The sequence below is a fragment of the Poecile atricapillus genome, chromosome 4 (assembly GCF_030490865.1).
Source record: "Poecile atricapillus isolate bPoeAtr1 chromosome 4, bPoeAtr1.hap1, whole genome shotgun sequence".
NCBI classification, from domain to species: Eukaryota; Metazoa; Chordata; class Aves; order Passeriformes; family Paridae; genus Poecile; species Poecile atricapillus.
This window is the reverse complement of record NC_081252.1, coordinates 68,479,859-68,495,636: the sequence shown is the minus strand read 5'-3', so window position 1 is coordinate 68,495,636 and position 15,778 is coordinate 68,479,859. Positions and strand designations below refer to the sequence as shown.

At 41.6% G+C, this 15,778-nt stretch overlaps 1 protein-coding gene across 1 annotated transcript in view; it reads right to left on the bottom strand.

Moving 5' to 3' along the window:
* Positions 1-6,712: 6,712 nt before the first annotated feature.
* Positions 6,713-15,778, bottom strand: part of LETM1 (leucine zipper and EF-hand containing transmembrane protein 1) — a 28,976-nt gene continuing 19,910 nt past the window's right edge. The window contains exons 11-14 of the mRNA XM_058838364.1: positions 15,101-15,235; positions 14,333-14,520; positions 12,295-12,433; positions 6,713-10,921 (exon numbers count right to left, since the gene is read on the bottom strand). Coding sequence (XP_058694347.1) covers positions 10,772-10,921; positions 12,295-12,433; positions 14,333-14,520; positions 15,101-15,235 — 612 coding nt within the window. The 3' untranslated portion in view covers positions 6,713-10,771. The remainder of the gene's footprint in view (positions 10,922-12,294; positions 12,434-14,332; positions 14,521-15,100; positions 15,236-15,778) is intronic.

Sequence of the window (15,778 nt, the reverse complement as noted above, 5' to 3'; positions counted from 1 at the left end):
TGGATGACCCTGGCGATCCCTTCCAGCCTGAATTATTCTGATTCTCTGATTCACACCTTTTCACCAAGTTATGTTTTTTTATAACAGACCCAAGTCACTTGAAGCATGGCATCCAAGCTGCTGAATCACATCTGTGTGACCTACTCTAACCTATCATTTGATCCTGAGAGTGCCTCATAGCAAGGAAATGAGTGTGGAGTTTCAGTTTTTGCTAACTGTTTATAGCACCGAGTACTACATTTGTTAAGCCCTCAAGACAAGATGAATCTGCCTTTGCACAGGAGAGCACACTGGCACTGCTGCTTTTACAGCAATGGGAAGGTTCTGGGCTCTGTGGGGAGATGCAAACCCAGATTAACACTTTAATCCATCACAAATGGAATGGATATCTTCCTGGGGGTTTAGATGTCACCTCTCAACGTGGAGTAACATTGACTGCTCTGCAGTCAGGGCAGACAAAACCCCACCAGGTATGACTGAGCACCTTGCTCTCAGTACTGAAGAGTTAATAAGCAAATGCTACGCACCACCAGTGCAGCGAGAAGGGCTCTGGGAGGGCAGGACACAGGTCACTGATGACAGAGTCAGGAAACTTTTGGAAGAGCTGAGCAGCCCCAGAGTTACCCACAGTAATGCAGCCCATAACAGCCCCACAAAGAAAACATTGTCAGGGGCTTTTCCACCAGCCAGCTGAAGCCAAATGAGTAGAAACCAGCATTAGACAAATTCACTGGAGACAGTTTGGCTTTTTGTTATTTCATTTTCCAAGAGTGGGGAGTTAATTTATTTTTCTATTTTTAAAGACTTTTTCCCCTCCACAAGAAAACCTCCACAAATCACAGAGTGATAGCAATAGCAACAAACAAGCAAAAGAGCTTACCAAAGGTTTGTGGTGGATTCTCTTTCACTGTCAAATTTTAAACTGAGATTGGAGAATTTAAAAGTGATGCTGTGTTTTAAAGAGGGATTAATTCTGGGAAGTCCAGTGTCTGATTATACCAGGTCATTTGATCAGATAGCAAAGATTTATTCTGGTTCACAAGAAAAGGTTATCTTGTTGACAGAGAGATGAAACATGGGAAGAGGGAGTGTGGGGGCACCAAGCACTGAGGCAGAAACAGCCACAAATCCCCTTGAGAAAACAGAATCCTCAGGGGAGGAATGAAAGATTTGAGAAACAAGGCCTGGCCATGTGCATTTACAGCCCAGAAAGCAAATCATATGCTGGGCTGCATCAAAAGCAGCATGGCCAGCAGAGCAAGGGGGGGCGGTTCTGCCCCTCTTCTCCGCTCTCATGAGCCCCCACCTGCAGTGCTGTGTCCAGCTCCAGGGTCCTCGCCACAGGAAGGACATGGACCTGTTGGAGTGCGTCCACAGGAGGCCACAGAGATGCTCTGAGGGCTGGAGCACCCCTCCTGTGGAGACTGAGCAGAGAGCTGGCGGTGTTCAGCCTGGAAGAGAGAAGGTTCCAGGGAGACCTTGGAAAGACTGGGATAGACTTTTCAGCAGGGTCTGCAGTGATGCCAGAAGGTGTAATCATTTTCAATTAAAAGAGAGTAGATTTTGGTTAGACATAGAGTAGGCTTTTAGCACTTAGTGCTAGGGTCTCGTTGAGAAGGTGATGATTGGCTAAAGGTTGGACTTGATGATCCTGTAAGTCTTTTCCTACATAAATGACTCAGATTCTGTGATACCAGGAGTGTGGTGAGGCACTGGAACAGGTTGTCCAGGATGCCACATCCCTGGAAGCATTCAAGGCCAGGCTGGATGGGGCAACCTGATGTAGTGACAGTGATCCTGCCTGTGGTGGGGGGTTGGAACAAGGTGATCTTCGGGGTCCCTTCCAACCAAACCACGCTGTGAGTGTGTGAAGCAGAGCCCGTCAGCGTCGGACAGGAGCCTGGGGATGAAGGTGACGCGGGATTCAGGGGGGTCCAGGTGGGATGTGATGGGCAGTATCAGACAGGATCAGACGGGTGGGATGCGGGCGGGCTCCGGCCAGGATCAGACGGGATCCAGGTGGGATGAAGGCAGGATTGGGTGGACTCCAGGCAAGAGGCGGGTGGGATCTGGGGAGGGATCAGATGGGATCCGGGCAGGGATCCGGGCAGGGATCCGGGCAGGGATCCGGGCAGGGATCAGATGGGATCCGGGCAGGGATCCGGACAGGGATCCGGGCAGGGATCAGATGGGGTCCGGGCAGGGATCCGGGTAGGATCAGATGGGATCCGGGCAGGATCCAAGTGGGATCCGGGCAGGATTAGATGGGATCCGGGCAGGGATCAGATGGGATCCGGGCAGGGATCCAGGCAGGGATCCGAGCGGGATCCGGGTGGGATCCGGGCAGGGATCCGAGCAGGGATCCGAGCGGGATCCGGGCAGGGATCCAGGCAGGATTAGATGGGATCCGGGCAGTGATCCGGGCAGGATTAGATGGGATCCGGGCAGTGATCCGGGCAGGATTAGATGGGATCCGGGCAGTGATCCGGGCAGGATTAGATGGGATCCGGGCAGGGATCCGGGCAGGGATCAGATGGGATCCGGGCAGGATTAGATGGGATCCGGGCAGGGATCCGGGCAGTGATCCGGGCAGGGATCCGGGCAGGATTAGATGGGATCTGGGCAGGGATCCGGGTGGGATCCGAGTGGGATCCGAGCGGGATCCGGGAAGGGATCAGATGGGATCCGGGCAGGATCCGAGCTGGACCCGGGTGGGATCCGGGCAGGGATCCGGGCAGGGATCCGGGCAGGGATCAGATGGGATCCGGGCAGGGATCCAGGCAGGGATCCGGGCAGGGATCAGATGGGATCCGGGCAGGGATCAGGGCAGGGATCTGGGCAGGGATCCGGGCAGGGATCCGGGCAGGGATCTGGGCAGGGATCCGGGCAGGATTAGGTGGGATCCGGGTAGGGATCCGGGCAGGGATCAGATGGGATCCGGGCAGGGATCCGGGCAGGATTAGATGGGATCTGGGCAGGGATCCGGGCAGGGATCTGATGGGATCCGGGCAGGGATCCGGGCAGGGATCTGATGGGATCCGGGCAGGGATCCGGGCAGGGATCCGGGCAGGATTAGATGGGATCCGGGCAGGGATCCGGGCAGGATTAGATGGGATCCGGGCAGGGATCCGGGCAGGGATCAGGGCAGGGATCCGGGCAGGGATCAGATGGGATCCGGGCAGGGATCCGGGCAGGGATCCGGGCAGGGATCAGATGGGATCCGGGCAGGGATCCGGGCAGGGATCCGGGCAGGGATCCGGGCAGGATCCGGGCAGGGATCCGGGCAGGGATCAGATGGGATCCGGGCAGGGATCCGGGCAGGATCCGAGCCGGACCCGGGCGCGGCGCTCCCGGCGGGCCGAGGGCGCCACCCAGCGGCGCGGCGCGATCCCGGCTGGGTGCTGTCCCGGGGCTCGGACACGAGCATTTATTCTCCCTCTGCTCTCCTGAAAAACACAGGGGTCGTGTCTGCTTCACCCGCCACCGCGGCATCGCGTATTCAAAGTCGAAAAGGAGGTTTCAAAGCCTTTCCCCCGCTTTGTCAAGCCTCCATGTTCCAGCAACAGCTTCAGGAAGAGTATCACGCCTGGTGGTACATATGTAAGTACATCTCTGATTCTCTATTTCTCTATATCCCATATTTCTACTATATTTCTCTTGATTAAGGACGTGTTTTCAGTCACAAAATAAAACAAATTAATATTATAGCCTCCCACTCACTCTAAGGCAAATTACACAGAAGAATGAACAACTGAAATGCTACTATCAGCTCTCCCTGCCTGTTTCCATTCACTGTTACAAATCTTCCTTGAGCCTGCCTAGGAGTGCTATTTTCCACGTCAGATTTCTCTTGAGCATGAAGCTACAAATTGTGTACCAAAAAGGCACAAAAAGGTACAAATAAGGGGCTTTCTGACAGTGCTTTCTCCCTTGTCATTTATTTGAAAAAGGCTTTTGTGTTGACACCAGTCAATTCTTGAATTTGAAAGTCCAAAACCTAGATAGCCAAAAGGGTCTCATTTTCAGAATACAAAGGATTTTCTGGGAAAAAGATCCCAAGTGGCTTAGGTAAAATTGAAATTAAATCACACTAAGTCACTTAGGGACAGCAGCGTTAGTTTAATCACAGAATTTAATGGCTGCAGGAGGTAGGTCTGCAGGTAGGCATGTGCATGAATTCCTCTCAGTGTCACTCTTGATTTTGAAGATTCATCCTAGGAATATATTTTTCACTGAAATGTTGTGGCTTATACAGCTCCTGATGATAAGAGCATGCAGGATTTGAAGGGAAGGATGAAAGCCTCCTGCTCTTGGGAACAGAGACTGCACAGGGCCCACAGAGGAGCTGGTGTCATTATGACTGAGGCAGGTGAGAGCAGAGCCTGATGAAGGCTGCTGGAGGTTTCACAGACCAAGCACTGAACACCATCCAGTGAGGAGGTGTTCATTGGAAACATTAATATTCCCACTCCACTTCCACCAGGGCAAAGCAAGGTTCTGAGGAACTGACCTGCAACAAGGAGTCCAAGATATATGGATATCTTTCCAAATTGGTCCTGCGCATTAAGAAAAGAGGAAAGGGAAAGGTGGGGGGATGGAAAGAATGGAGAAGAAACACCTGCTGATTTACTCACTACTTTGGGATTACATTTGTGAAAGAAAACACTTTTACAAGTCTAGAATAGGCTGCTAAGATGCCCAGGTTTTCTGCACAACAGGTTGCCACTTCCCATCTTAATTTAGTAAGACTATTAAGACTTCTCTCTCCTTTTTTTTTTTTTTTAATTATGTTTTTTTTATTTTCATCTCCCAGTTGCCCTTCAGCTCCTTGCTGAAGCTCTCCTTACAACAGAGTCTGAAAATCTTGCTTAATCGAGGACCTGAAAATGCAGTTAGAAAATACTAGGAAAAAGCTTGGATAGCCTTTGGGCTGGGACAAAAGGAGGGATGGAGAATCTGCAGCCACTCCCAACATGCACGGGAGAACTGACATCTCAAATTGCTGGCTGCAGCATTCCCTGAGACATTAATCACGCTGTTCATGAAGGGGCTGCTCTGCCAATATACATAGAGAGAAATACTAGACGGAAAGCAGCAAATCTGCATTAGATCCATCTCTAGCATAGCAGAAATCCTTTACACCAGTTAGATGAGAGAAACTGATGTTTGCAAACCACAGAAGGTTTGGCAAGGGTAAAATTGTACATGCTAATGAGCCCCCAAAGAGTTCTGACCTGTGAAGGATATTTAACTACTGAGAAAGATTTATATCCAAAAATACACAAAAGTGGAAATGAACACAGGGTGTGGGGAACTAGAAACATACTACAAACATCCTCCTGCTCACATCAGCATTGAGAAATAATTCAAGAAAATACCAAATATATAAGCAGTGAGAAAAGTGAAAATCCTTAGCCAGAGAAACTGCTTGGTATGATCTGTCACTGTCTGCATTTGGTATTTAAAAGCCTTATTGCTACAAAATGCTGTACTAGGTCCTTGCACAGACTCTGCTCTGGGGAACTTGTCTGCCCAGTCACTGTCAAGGAGGTTTTATGTTACAGTGGCACAAGAGCCAAGTGATGTGTTATTGATAGACTGGGCATTAACTGAACACAGATTTCTCTGGCCTCAGGTCGATGAAACAACCACAAGGCTATCAATCTCTCACCACCACTATGCAGATGTGTTCACCCTCTAAATGACATTTCACCAAAATAGTTTGCAATAAAATTTCCATATTAATTCTTTTCAGTCTGTGATGTCATGAAGTCAGAGGTTTTCCCACCCAGTTTTCTGCCTGCCTGCAACACCAGCCTGATGCAAAAGATTCCATCCAGTGAAGTCACAGCAATATGTTCATTATCTGCTATTAGAGCAGGCAGTTGCCATTCCCTCTGTGCACAGTTGCAGACAAGGCACAAATCCATGTCTGTAATTGCATTGGGTCTGGCTGAGCTGGAGTCCATTCCCCCACAGCAGCCCCCACAGTGCTGTGCTTTGCCCTGGGAGCTGCAAAGGTGTTGATAACACACCCATGTTTTGGCTGCTGCTGAGCAGGGCTGGCACAGCATCAGTGCTGTCTCAACATTCCCCCATCAACGGCTGGGAGTGGGCAAGATCCTGAGAGGGGACACAACTTACCAAAGGTATATTCTAGACCATATGACGTCAGCTCAGATATAAAGCCAAGGAAAGGAGGAGGGAGGAAGTATATTCATTATTTACAATGTTTGCCTTCCAGAGCAACCTCCACACCTGCTGAAGCCCTGCTTCCCAGGAAGTGGCTGAACATCGCTCGATGATGGGGAGTAGAGAATAAATCTTTCTTTTTCCTCTTTGCTTGTGCATGCACAAACTTTTGCTGCTGCCTTAGTAAACTGCCTTATCTCAATCTACAAGCTGTCCCCATTTTCCCCTTAGCTTTTAACAATTACAATTGTTATAAACATGTAATAGAGATTCATTCAAGAGTGTAGTAACTAATATATCTCAGCAAAGAGAACAATGGATCCAGAAGTCAGTCTCTTTTTTGGCAGTTCAGTAAATTGATCAAGGACACTCGCCAATGTCCACATTTAATTCACAAACTCAAACCTCAACTCCTCTGCTAGTCAGTTTGACCACTGCTGCCCACCACTTCTATTCATCCTAATTAAAAGGTCATTCAAGGATATTCTTAAAGCAAAAGCTTAAAAGGAACAAGTTCCGCCACATTTAAACCTTTTTATTTGCTATTTGGCTTTACGCAAAATAAGGAAAAAATTTACAACCCAAGCTTGCTTATTTATTATCTTAAAAACATGTCAAGGCAGAAGGTTGGCTTCAGCCACCTGTTGAAACACTTTACACTAGAGTGCAGATTCAGCATCTGCATGTTCCCAAATTCTGTTTTAAAACAGACAGGAGATTACTTCCATGGACACAGCTCATCAGCATCCAGCCCTGTGCCTGGCATCTCATCTGAAGAACAATAAATTAACACTAAATTATCAAAACCAACAGAAAAATAATGGAGAGATTAGGTTTCAAAATGATACTTTTATTGTAACTAAACAAAGGACACAAGCTCCAATTAAAATAAAAATTTTATACTGAGTTATGGCAAACACAGGACCAGTATGCTCAGAGCACAGACAAATGATTTTCAACTTAAATTTATAATAGGCTGAAATTCATCAACTGAAAAGCAAAACTTGGAATACGTATGAATAACAGAATATGGGATTATTCTTTTGATTAAGTATACCCAATTATTTGATAGTAACAATTTAAAAGTATTTAAATACATGCTGAAGTAGCTAAAGTTAAAATTATTAGCAATGTATGCAGATATAAAGTTGCAAGAAGTATTTTGGAGTTGTATAAAAGATGTAACTTTTTCCCCCAGACAAAGCCTACATAAGTGTAAGGTACTATCCTGGCAAGAGACTATTCTCTACCTGCATGCAGTCCTGCTGACAAACTCCATCTGAACCAGCTTTCTGGCACTTAACCTGCAGGCAGATTGAATCTCACAGCATGTAGTCAGTGATGAAAATCTCTGTGAAAACCATCTTTTGGGCAAAGATGAAACAGAAACAAGTTTTTCAATAAAATAGGTCCTATAACACACTTGTTTTGAAGGGGGAAAATAAATCACATCCTACTCTACTTCTCTTCCCTGTGCTAAATGGATTTTTATAAAAGCTTTTTGTGTTTTTTACATTTTCCCCCTGAATAGTTTATAGTCAAAATCTTATTTGAATCTGCAACAACCCCATCAATGGTCTTACCAATCACCTAAGTCTGAGCTCAGAGGCTTTGCCTGTGTAAGTCACAAAGTCATTGAAATCTCACATATCCTTTAAATTATTTAAAGAAATATTTACATCTCCTGATTAAATATTCACTCAGGAATAAGTTCTGTCCAGTTAATGTACACTTGGAAGTCATCCTTTCTCTGAATTTCAAAACAGCTTCTGGTTTTTTGGTCATCACCAAATGTAACCAAGCACATTATCTGGAGTTATTCTGCTCTGCTGCAGTTGCCTGTATCACTGGGACAGAGCTGCTTGGGAGGTTCAAAGCTCGGTAAAAGTGAATCACCGAGGGCTTCCTAATATTTTAAAGCTTGCAGAACATGTGTTGTTCAAGTCTGGTGTCATGGGTTTGGCCTGCTTTCAATGGAAGGAAGGTATTCCCCATGAAAGTCCTCTCCATGGTTGGTGTGCGTGTCCTGTGATTGCTTTAGATCACAGCAGAAAGCTGGCATTTAAATAAATTTCATGTTATCTGTAGATTTCACAATATGCCAAATTTCATGCAAGTCCAAATGTATCACAATTACTTTAATTACAGTATTCTTCATAAAAAAAAAAAAACCAGCTATTTTTGGCTCCCTTCTTATTTAATCCACAGAAAATGTAAGTGAACAGTAAACACAGAACAGCAGCAAAGTGTTTTAAACTCCCAAATACTGCATCAGCCAATTTACCTTCAGGACAGTTAAAGCTCTGTAAAACTTTAATCAATAAATATCTGAAAACAGCTTTTTCTGCTACTTCCCTGGTTTAAATCTGCATGCATTCAAGTGAATACAATTCTTAGGTTTTTGATATTCCATGAAAGGTAGCAGGCAATTTTAGAGTATCTTTACCACGTTTCAGGAATGTCAAGTAATATTCTTATAGATTGTTTTAAAATTGAAAATATGCCACTGTAAAAATTTAGCGTACTTCAAAGCCCATAAATTCTAGCTGTAAATTATAAAATGGAAAATTAGTTTCTAGATAGTATTTTTTTGATATCAGTATTATTCTTGAATTTTCATCTAACACAAGCATTGGCCTAAAAAAAAAGCACCTATTGAAGTTGGATCTTCAAAAATCTACAAAGTGACTTCCATGCTGAAATCTCCAAGGTAATCTCGATTTATGAGGAAAACAACAGCCCCCTTGTTTTGGGATACCTGAACCATAAAGATATTACTGATTTGAAATTTCAGCTTCACCACAGCAATTCCACACTTCAGATACAATTACAGTAATTCTCAGGAGGATCTTGCTGTAATCAGCTTTCTTTGCAAACTGTACAGAATATGAACTCAATAGTTGAATTACACACTGACTTTTTCTAGAACTGTACATCTCACTGTACATATTGCTTTGGAAACAACTAAATACAATGGTCCATATCATGCAAGCCATGAGACTGTCAAAACTTTTGTTCCACTAACTTCAAATAAGTTTGTACAAATAATTTAGCCAATCTAGATAAATACTGCACATGAAATTATGCTGAAATATGCTTGGGAGTTGATATTTTCTACAAAAATATGACTAAAAGCATTAAGTACTAACTGCCCACCTCAATATCACCATGTACAGTGCCATCGTCAGATGTGCTCTCTATAATGTACACAAAATCAAGAATGGTTGTACATTTTATAATACTGGGTGTAAAATAAAAACTGAATAAAAACCCCAAACCTCAACCCTGCTGGTTCAAGCTGCACTACATGTGTTTTATAATAAATTTTAAGAGAAATGTAAAATTTAGGGTACCATGAATTATGGAACATCCCAGAGTTGGTATTTTAAAACTTTAAAATTTACTCCTAAGAAGAAATATGAGAAAACTTTGACCTACTGCCAGTATGTAGTCACACATACAAAGATATTGACTATAAGCAATTAGAAAACCAATAATGTAATCAAAGCACTGGCAATACCAGAAATGACTTGTTGACTGCACAGTAAGCAAAGCCATGAGATGAACACATTTATGTACTCTGACTATACTTGGTTAATGACTTTATACCTGAGATGAAAATTGAGAGGTAAGAGAACTAGTTACGGTGTAAGTAATTATCCAATGAAAAACAAGCACACAAAGATAGCTACATTTTTTAAAATATATGCAAAAAGATCACAACTGACATTTTCCCCTTTTGATTATTCTCATTCTGCTATTCAGACAAACACTTTAACTTACTTTACCATGTGACAGATTGTGTTTTGAAACTATTTTAAAGGCTCCTGTGATTCCAACGCTTTAATAATTCATGGAGTTTTGAGTAGAAGCAACATACTCTACTCTCTAGTCCTATGAAATTTAAGGCACCCATAAGTAGCAAACTTCATGCCAAGTTTCCATTCTAGGGAAAAATAAATCTGATTTTTCCCTTCAACAGAAAATAGTAATAACCATGAATTCATAGAAGTGATCAGAATGCCACATTCTCTGTCAGTGAGGCAACAGCTTAGTGATATTTAGCCTAAAACCCCTTAAATCTATACAGCTACTACTAAAGCCATGGAATATACACTAGCAGATTAGAAAATGTGTAATATTGTGATGGAACAGAAAGCTTGTATTAAATTCTGAAAAAGCCAAAAGGTAGAAGCAGAGCAAGGTTGGGCCCCGTGTAACAATGGAAGAAAATAAATGGGAAACATTTCTCCATGATAGATACACTTAATTTATACAGCAAAATTCCAAGTTTAATGGATCACTGTACCACAACAATGAGTGCAAATACATGTTTTTGTGGGCAGGAGCACTGCTAAAGAAGCATATTCTGTTTTCATCAGTATGGAATGACACTAAATCACTTCTTTGACGAACGGAAATTTCATTCCATATGTCAGAAAACATGTCTAAGATTTATTACCAGAATCAGCTCAAAACACTTCCCATAATCACAAAGCTCAAGTAATATATAGCCATTAGACACAGAAAGATATACAAGATTTTGATTACAACTGCGATTAGCTTCAGATTCTGAAGCTTAATTCTTTGCTTCTGCAGCTTCCTTATCTTGCTTTTCCTTTGCTTTCTCTTTTTCCTCCAGTTTTTCTTCTTTTTGAAGCAGTGACATAATCTCAGCAACCTGGCTGGTGCCAATATCAATATCTTCTTTGTCAATCAATTCTACAACCTACATGAACATAAAATTAAATTGAGAATGCATTTAGTTTTTACATGATGGAGGCGTTTTCCCATAATAAATTTTGTTAAGACAACAAAAGTATTCAGTTCTCATATTCAAGAAAACAGCATTTTTTTTTCTTACACGGAAGTCTAATTCAAACCACAACCAGTACCTCAGACACATCCAGAGTATTACAAAAAAGCAAAAATGTAAACTAAAAGACTTAGAACTTTTGACTTTTGTGTGTGCAGCACACAAAGACACTTTAAAGCATTAATAAAACAGATCCATTTACTTTATCTGTTTCAATGGAAAACTGAGATTCAGTACCTGTTGAAAAAGTATTTAAGACAGTAATTTATAGGCTTAATTTTATTTTCATTTTATTTAAAAAGACCTACTGTACTAGACAGACATAAATTTAGAAAAACTTGAAAGTAGAGGGAGTGGGCCTTTCAGATAGCAAATGAAAAAAATAATCTAGTAAATGATTCCAACTTCCTTTAAATAGCTTTTTGTACAAATGTATTCTTGGCATATCTCCTCAAGTTCCTAGAATTATTCTGCAGTATATGCAGAATTTACAAGTACATTTTATCTGTGTTGCTAAATGTGCAACGGCTGTTTAGAGCAAGAGGGAAGATAATCACCACTGGGGCAGTAGAAAGGAAAAATGTGTTTCAAAAGACAGATACTGTATTTTCTAGCTGGCCGTAGTTTAAATGCTATTTCTGTATCGAGTAGCAGAATGACCTGTGGGAAGTAAGTTTCAGGACAAATCTAAATTTGCCAAGTAAAAAAGAAAGAAGAAAATGAAGGTGAAAGGCATAGAAAATCTGAGAATGTCCAGCAATATGAGACAACAGGACAAATCAGGCAACAAAAACAACTCATTTACAGTGGACTTAAAGACCACCAACTGATGGTCTGTTGTCTTTCAAGCACAGGAAACACAGATCTCAATGAAACATCTAAAGCATACAAGTAGGCAAGAGAAGCTACTATCTTCTACTGATATGAAATATATCTATGGATGTTATGTCAACACTTTGGCTACCAGTAGTAGTTCTACTCCCTCCCATTTGTACGTAATAACAAAATTACTATATTTTACAGAACTTTGGAGAGACCTCCAGGAAAACCTACAGCTTTAAAGGTAATGTAATGGACATGGATTTCCACCCCCACCCTCCCCAAAAAACAGTCATATAGATTCTCAAGATGCTGTTCTATAAGATCTATTTACAATACATACCAAAAACCTCACTGGCATCAAGTACAGATTCTTGCAAAAGACTGCACTAAGAATTTATGCTCAAACAGGTTCCATGTTTGAAGGACAGTTAGCCTTACTTTCTTTAAGAAGTCCAGAAACTTACCTTAACAACATTATCTATATCAACTTGGCCATCCTTGTTTTCATCTAGCGCCTCTGCAATCCTTGTTAGCTTCTCCTCTGGAATCTTCTGAATTTGTTTCATTGCATTAATTAGCTCAGCAATGCTGATGAGATTCTTCCTGAAGAGAAAGCACAAACTCTACATGACAAGCAGTTACTCCAAAGGAATAAAGTTGGCAAAAGGCAGTACTGGAAGTTACTACACTGCAGGATGCTTGTAAAATTATTAATTATTTATTTATAATCCTGAACAGAATACAAAAAATACAAAAAGGAGTTACTGATCAGCAAGCAGATTTTTATCTTACCATCAAATGTCATGCTTCAGTTTCTGTATGTTTTATTGAAAGAATACAAGTACCCAGAAGCATTTGAAATACAGTTTTCTATGCTTCCCAGACTGTGTATCTAATGCCCTTTGTCCCCTCACTCCCCATTTACCAAAGATACAGCACCATGTTTCTGGCATCCTTTTATATTTAGAGGCTGGCTGACAGAAAATCAATGAGTCACAGGAAAACAAAAGCTGAGAACTAATCACTTGAGCAGTTGAGCTGTTTTGTTAAATCAGCTTCATTTGCTCCCCGTCAAGGACCAGACTCTAAGGAAGGAAGGACTAGCAGGCTTCAGATGTTGCTTTCTGCACACTGATCTCATGACGTTCAAGCTGTCTGTCTGCTGCAACCTAAAGCCCTTGCTTGCCTATGTATTTTGCTTGTTTGAAGAAACATCTTCCAGAAGAGATCCAGCTGAAATGCAGGACACAGTGAAGCCAATAAATACTAAACAGAAGGGCTTTATCAGTGTAGTCCCAGCTCCTCTGGATGCAGACAGACTTTTATGCAAGGAGCATTTCTCAAGCCACCACTAAATGTCCTGGACATGGCTTGATAATGACTGCACCATCCTGAAGGTTAAAAGACAAGCCTTTGACAATTTAGCAATATTTAAACTAATAATTTTCAGTCATCCACAATCACCTACAAAATTATCCAGAAAACCATCCATTACAAAGTATAATTACATTCAGTATAAGCAAATTCTAAATTGTATTGTTAGTTTACAAATTCAGATGGTTTTGATCAACAACTTCTCTGTAGCACCATTCATATGGCTGCCTCAATGCCATTGCTCAAAATCTGCAACAAATGACTGTTTGCCCTGGGGACTGGAAAACACAGAGCTCAGAAGCAGCAAAAGCAGAATCCCTATTTCTGTTTAGTTATGCTCTTTGGGAGCTGGGATACTCTCTTAATAAATCACACAAAATGGTGCAAGCATAAACCAGATTAATACAGCATTCATGATCACAAACCATGAGAGTCTGTGTCACAGTTTCCAGGTATTTCAGTGTGTGTAACAAGCAGTATATGACCATTTAACATAACATTGCCTGAAAGACTCTCCAATAATATTAAGGCCTGGATAAGCATTGATAAATGTATTTTTTAATGAAACTATCAGGAAAAATCTTTCTTGGAAAATCTGTGTGTTAAAAAAATGAAATTAAGTAAATCTTTTGGAAAGGGAGCATATAAAATGATCTCCTCACTTCCATTAGACACATTTCCCCATCTGGCACCAGACACTACAAACCCTTGCAATTTCTTTCCTGAGACCTTTTTTACTAAATAACAATATGGACATGCTCACACACTGTTGTGCACCTTTTCAGTCAATGGCACTGAGCAAAATTACTGTGTGAGGAGCATGACTAAGGGGACGATTTCACCTGTAATCCTGTTAGAGGCATGGTAAGACTCTAAACACTGACTTTCAGAACACCCTCACAACCTGGGGAATTATACATCCTTTTTTCCTTCATCAGTTCAAACATATTTAGCCTTAGAAGAGAGAAAATCTGCAGCACAATTTTGTTAACTTCATTTTTTTAAATCAATTATCTCAATAGTCTAAACAACAAGTTATTCACCAATTCTTTTCTAACCACACATCAGACAAAAGCAAGAGTGAAGGTGAACAGCCAGAGACACATCCAGTGCTCCCAGGTCACTTACCCAGCAGGAGTATCTTCACCATCCAGCTTTGCATCTGCTGTCTTTTGACTTGTTTCTAATTCCACAATAATTTTGTCTATCTGACCAATCATTCTGTTCACTCTCTTTGTCAGTCGCTTGCTTGCCTTTGACTCTTCCACTGCCTCTTTCTCACCAGTTTTAGAAAGCTCCTTTATCTCTTGCAAATCCTAAAAGAAATGGTCAAGAAAGAGAAAAGCTTTTGCTGGTGTGAATTCACAACAACAGAGACTATTGACCTCAACCAGCATTTCAAGACAGGAGCCATTTATAGATGAAATACAAGTGTAGAGACTTACAAAGCCAGATGGAATTAGAACAATGAATTCTAACACTGCTGCCTTTTTTGTACACCCCTTAAATGTTGTTTTCCACACCTTTCATAAGACTGGATAAGGTTCATTTTACTTATCTTGGAAGTTTCAGTAATCAGTGTCAGTAATAGTGACATCTCCACTTGCTAAGAAAGAACTGCAGCATGCAGCAGGCAGTCAGCTCCTGTTACCTCAGTCACTCTGGAACAAGAGCAGCAGCAGGAATCTCATATGCTAAGAACTGCTCCAGTGATAACAGTTAGGCTTTGAACATGTTACACAAATGAGGCTCTGCAATGTCACATACAAAGTTCATTCACTCAGCTTCCAACTTCAGACTAACAGATGACCAAGAAAGGTAATCTTTAAATTTGTGGATCATTTCTGCTAAAAATAAACATGAACAGAAAACGAAATTCTGTGCCCCATTCTTCACCTCATTATACTCCTGGATATCATCCTTCAATTCCTCAAGCTCCTCCTTTTCCTTTGTTAGTGATTTTTTCTGTTCCTGTAGCTTGTTGCAAGCGTCACTCAGCACATCAATCTCCTCTTTGGTGATTTCCTCACCCTGTACAGAAAATATACACAAATTAGTGAAAGGCATATTTGTGATCTTACTGCAAGATTTTCAGTCTTCTAGCAGAAAAGAGAAACTCAAGATTCTTTTTACATGTTTGGAATCACTATTATCACATAGTGATTTTGAGGCTAATGCAAAGATTTTAAATAGTAAGGGAGTTGATTTGCTATAGTAAATAGTTTTTTGAAGTGTGCCAGTAGTAAGTTCAGTTAATGTGATTGATTATGTGAGTTTGAAATTCCATAACTGATCATCTCATTTAAGAATGTTTAACTTCATTCTTGGGTTAGGCAATTAAAACAACTGAGAAACAATATAAGGAAAAAGATAAATTACACCAAAAAAATGTTAGTTTGGAAAGTTGGGCTGTAGAAAAGTTATATATGTGAGAGTGAGGATGAACATCCATAGTTTGTGAAGTACACTTCTCTCTTGAAAAGCTGGGAATAAAATATGCACAGGCCCATTCTATCTACAGACAGTGCAAGGGCCCCCCAAAACAGGCATATTAATTTCAAAAATGCAGATAGA